This window comes from Fusarium graminearum, chromosome 3 (assembly GCF_000240135.3).
Source record: "Fusarium graminearum PH-1 chromosome 3, whole genome shotgun sequence".
NCBI classification, from domain to species: Eukaryota; Fungi; Ascomycota; class Sordariomycetes; order Hypocreales; family Nectriaceae; genus Fusarium; species Fusarium graminearum.
The window spans coordinates 1,526,980-1,530,782 of record NC_026476.1 but is presented as its reverse complement, the minus strand read 5'-3'; the positions used below and the strand labels follow the sequence as shown (position 1 = coordinate 1,530,782).

Genomic DNA, 3,803 nt, shown 5'->3' with positions numbered 1-3,803 from the left:
ACCAGGGCGGTGACCTTGCCAGCAGGAATATTGAGGGAGAAATTGTCAAGCACGGTAATGCCTGGTCTCGTGGGGTAGGCAAAAGTGATGTTTTCCAACTCTACGTACCCGATAGTCTCGGATGGGGTCTCGCCTGTCTTGGAAAGAGGGTCGATAGCCGATTCGCGATCGATGAGAGTGAAGAGTTGGGCTGCTCCGGACATGGCACGGCTAAAGTCGATGGTGTAAGGGGTGAGCTGGGTCAGTTGCACAGCTGCGATAACAACAGAAAGAAGAACTGTGAAGATAACACCAGAATCGGTGATCTCACCACTTGCCAGCATACGGACACCCTGCCAGAAAGCTAGACCAAAGCCAAGGTAAATGATGGTGTAATCGGCAGAGAACATGAGACCAAAGAGGATGGAAATCTTCTTTCCAACAGTGTGGGCCTCCTCGAGGTGCTTGTCGAACTTGTCAACAAGTCTAGCTCGCATCTCAAAGGCATGAACAGTTCGGACACTAGCAAGAATGCCCTCTGCTAGCGAGTTGGCCTGACCATGGATATCCAGGATCTTCATCTCGTGAACAGCCTCCATGGTGGCAACGACAGTCATGACAATGATGGTGGCTGGGGCGATGCACAAACAGATCAGAGTGAGCTTCCACTGCACAACAAAGGCGACAATAAAGGCAGTGAGGAAAGCAGCAATGCCTTGAAAGAAAAGACCAAGCTTCTCGGCAATACCGGTTTGGATCAAGCGACCATTGGAGGTAGCCTGAGTGGCGATAGAACCACCAGTACCAAAGTCATAGTAGGCAATTTCCTGACGAAGAGCGGCACGGAGGTACTCCTTTCGGATGTTACGTACAATTCGGTAGGAAGAGTAGGTTAGGAATACGTTCCAGATGTAGGAGAGAACAAATCGACCAATACCGAGGTACACAAAGTACAGTCTTTGAAGGCACGTTAGCAGGTTGACGAAAATATCTTGAGTTGGGAATACTCACGCTAGGTCTGCAACATCTTTGCGAAACTTGCTAGGTGCGGATTTTCCAGAAGTGAAGTCGGTGATGATGGTGATAAATTGTCCAAAGATGAGATTTTGGAGAGCAATACCAGCACCTGAACCTATGGCAGCGACAAGAGCGATGGCTTGCATGAGGTATTCTGTAGGCCCGGCATATGTGAGAATGCGCTTCAATGGTGTTAGTAGATCTTGATAGAATGAAACTTGGCTGTAATTACCTTGTAGTCACTCCAGGAACCCTCGATTTCTCCATCTTCACCTGGTGTGGGAGCATCGCCACTTTCAGTATTGATGACAACATCCTCGGGAGTTGAGGTAGCTTGGCTGCTACCAACAACCTTTTCGTTTTCCTTCTCGTTGATGCTTGAAGTCATGATGACTTTTGGACGTCCCTAAACGAATACGGAATTCACCGCGACAGGCTGTAAAGCCTAGGAAGTATTCGTAACCGAGCCTTTTTAGTCTGGTCCTTCGATTATAGTATATCGAAGAATTAGACTATTTCACGTTACAAGGCTCAACCTTCTAGGGAACGAAGAGAAGAAGAATGAGAGATTCAAGAAACAAGAAGAAAGAAGGCCATTTTTACGAGCAAGGAGAGGGGACGTAGCGTCCTTTTTGAACAAGACCCAAAGAACTTTTTGAAGAGAAGAACCCGGGGGGTGGAGTGAAAAGTGCTCCGTACGTAGCCAGAATGGGCAGAACAGACCATATTTAGTGGTGATCCTTGGCACTTTAGCTTGCATTTTTATCAGATCCGCCTTTGAAAGTGGTCTAAGTGGGGTACAGATTGATAATGAATTATCTAGACCAGGATCAAAATTGGTTTTTTACGATGTCGGAGATTTAGGGTTTAAGAGAGTTTGGTCTTGGTTCAGGTTGATTGTTGCTGAGACCAGTAGGCCAGTTATCTGATGATATTCTTTCGCTTTGGGTTTATACTCTCTGTAGCTGTACCGAGACTGAGGTTCATCTCCATGTCGATATGCGTACATACCATGCATCATCAAAACAGGGGTCTTTCATCGGATATCATGCCGCCTCATCTACTGAAGTCTTGGCTTATGATGAAAGACAAACTCCACTCAATTCAATTTGGTATTGAAGTACGCAGATGGTAGCTTTTCGAATGAGAAATGACTCAGAATTCGTATTGTATTACGCAAGTCATCGTGATAAATCTCCAATGTCTACTAAAAACTGCAGTCATTAGATGAGGCCATGATGGAAGCAGATGATCCTTGCACTGAGAGATTGGATGAACTTGGGCTTTGGTTTGATCTGATTGGTTGTTTCGGTTTTGCGGTGTTCTCGGGAGCCGTTCCTTCCTCTTTCCACTTTTTTCGTTTACGTTCAACGGCTTCGATTCTTCCGGATCCCGCGCGTTCCGCTCCGTTTCCCTCCTTCCCATGTAAGTCGTGGACGGTTTAGGCTACAGACATTGATACTTTTCATAAACGTTCTCTCTTTCAGTGACACTCGCTATATTCAGGATTGTTCTACTGCCATCACCTACATTCGTGCTGCACCTGTTCCTATTTGGTCTCTGTCCAACGGTGTCCGTGATTCCCGAACCCTCACATCCCACATCATGGCTGAAGACTCCCAAGCTCACATGGACCCTGATGTCGATGGCCCCGATGAGGGTTCCGATGGGCCCCAGAATACCTCTAATTTGACTATTCGACGAGCAGTTAGTGTCACCTATAACCTAAAACAGCCCTGTCCTTCCCTGTGTCCATCTCTATCCCCACGGCTCCTCCAGACTAACGCCTATTCTTAGTGTGATGCATGCAGGACTCGCAAGGTATGTACTTATCAAATCAATCTAATCAATCAGTCAATGCAAGTGCAGCAAGGGACCATACATAGCGGAGGCAGCGGTATTCACTGAAAGCTGCTGATATTGAAACCCATCCTCTCTATTCTATAGCCAAATACATAGTAACATTGCATGTATAGATCCGTTGCGATAGAAACTCGCCTTGCTCCCATTGTGTACACGCAAAGATACCCTGCACACATCACGAAACTCGCCCAAAGGAGAAGAGAACTCGAATCCTCCTCTCAGCCCAATAGTATGTCATGTTACCCCGGATTGGATTTCGGTGCTACTGGCCACGGGATCGTCAATATCTGCCTGTCCCCCGATTCACCCACCACATTGGCTACAAGATATGAGCAAGTTAACTAATTAGCCAATGAGCAAACTTTAGTGAGAAAAAGATTGATATCATTGATCGCCGTCTCGAGACACTCACGGCGCTCATGCGAGACATGAAGACAAACATGTCATCTACAAACTCTCTTCAATCTAGCCAGAATACCACCCCAAATTCTGATCCTACACGTCAATCGCCGGCCCAAAGTTCAACTTCAACGCATTATGGGCATCTTGCTCAAGTTACTGCTGATAGCCCCGTCGTCGAGGGGGAGTCTTCTTTGGCTGCACATGGTGAATTCGCAAATGAGTTTCTCAAGAATGCTGTCGGTACCGAGTCTCTGCAAGGTGCCAGCCTCGAGTTACGTGAGACTCTAGATTCACTTCATCATATCGTCACTTCATTAAAACAGCAAACTGCTGCTACGGAGATGTCCTATCCGTATGCCAGAACAATACCACGCCCCACCCTCAAAAGCAATAACCTCCCACCGATTCAAACAGCCGTTGCCCTTATACGGGAATGTGAAAGTAAGTAATCAGGTATCGCTTATCATTCATATGTATGCCATACTGATCAACCCCCTTCTTAATAGCTGAGAACTCAGAAATCTCGGCCTGGATAAGGGAGT

At 46.7% G+C, this 3,803-nt stretch overlaps 2 protein-coding genes across 2 annotated transcripts in view; one reads left to right on the top strand and one right to left on the bottom strand.

The window, feature by feature from the left end:
• FGSG_12704 (uncharacterized protein) overlaps positions 1-1,384 on the bottom strand; it is a gene marked incomplete at both ends in the record, with an annotated part of 4,139 nt that extends 2,755 nt beyond the window's left edge. The window contains 3 exons of the mRNA XM_011325422.1: positions 3-936; positions 991-1,178; positions 1,229-1,384. Coding sequence (XP_011323724.1) covers positions 3-936; positions 991-1,178; positions 1,229-1,384 — 1,278 coding nt within the window. The remainder of the gene's footprint in view (positions 1-2; positions 937-990; positions 1,179-1,228) is intronic.
• A 1,217-nt stretch (positions 1,385-2,601) lies between these two features.
• Positions 2,602-3,803, top strand: part of FGSG_12703 (uncharacterized protein) — a gene marked incomplete at its 5' end in the record, with an annotated part of 3,339 nt that continues 2,137 nt past the window's right edge. Inside the window, 4 exons of the mRNA XM_011325421.1 lie at positions 2,602-2,703; positions 2,794-2,817; positions 2,973-3,088; positions 3,227-3,702. Of these exons, the coding sequence (XP_011323723.1) occupies positions 2,602-2,703; positions 2,794-2,817; positions 2,973-3,088; positions 3,227-3,702 (718 nt within the window). The remainder of the gene's footprint in view (positions 2,704-2,793; positions 2,818-2,972; positions 3,089-3,226; positions 3,703-3,803) is intronic.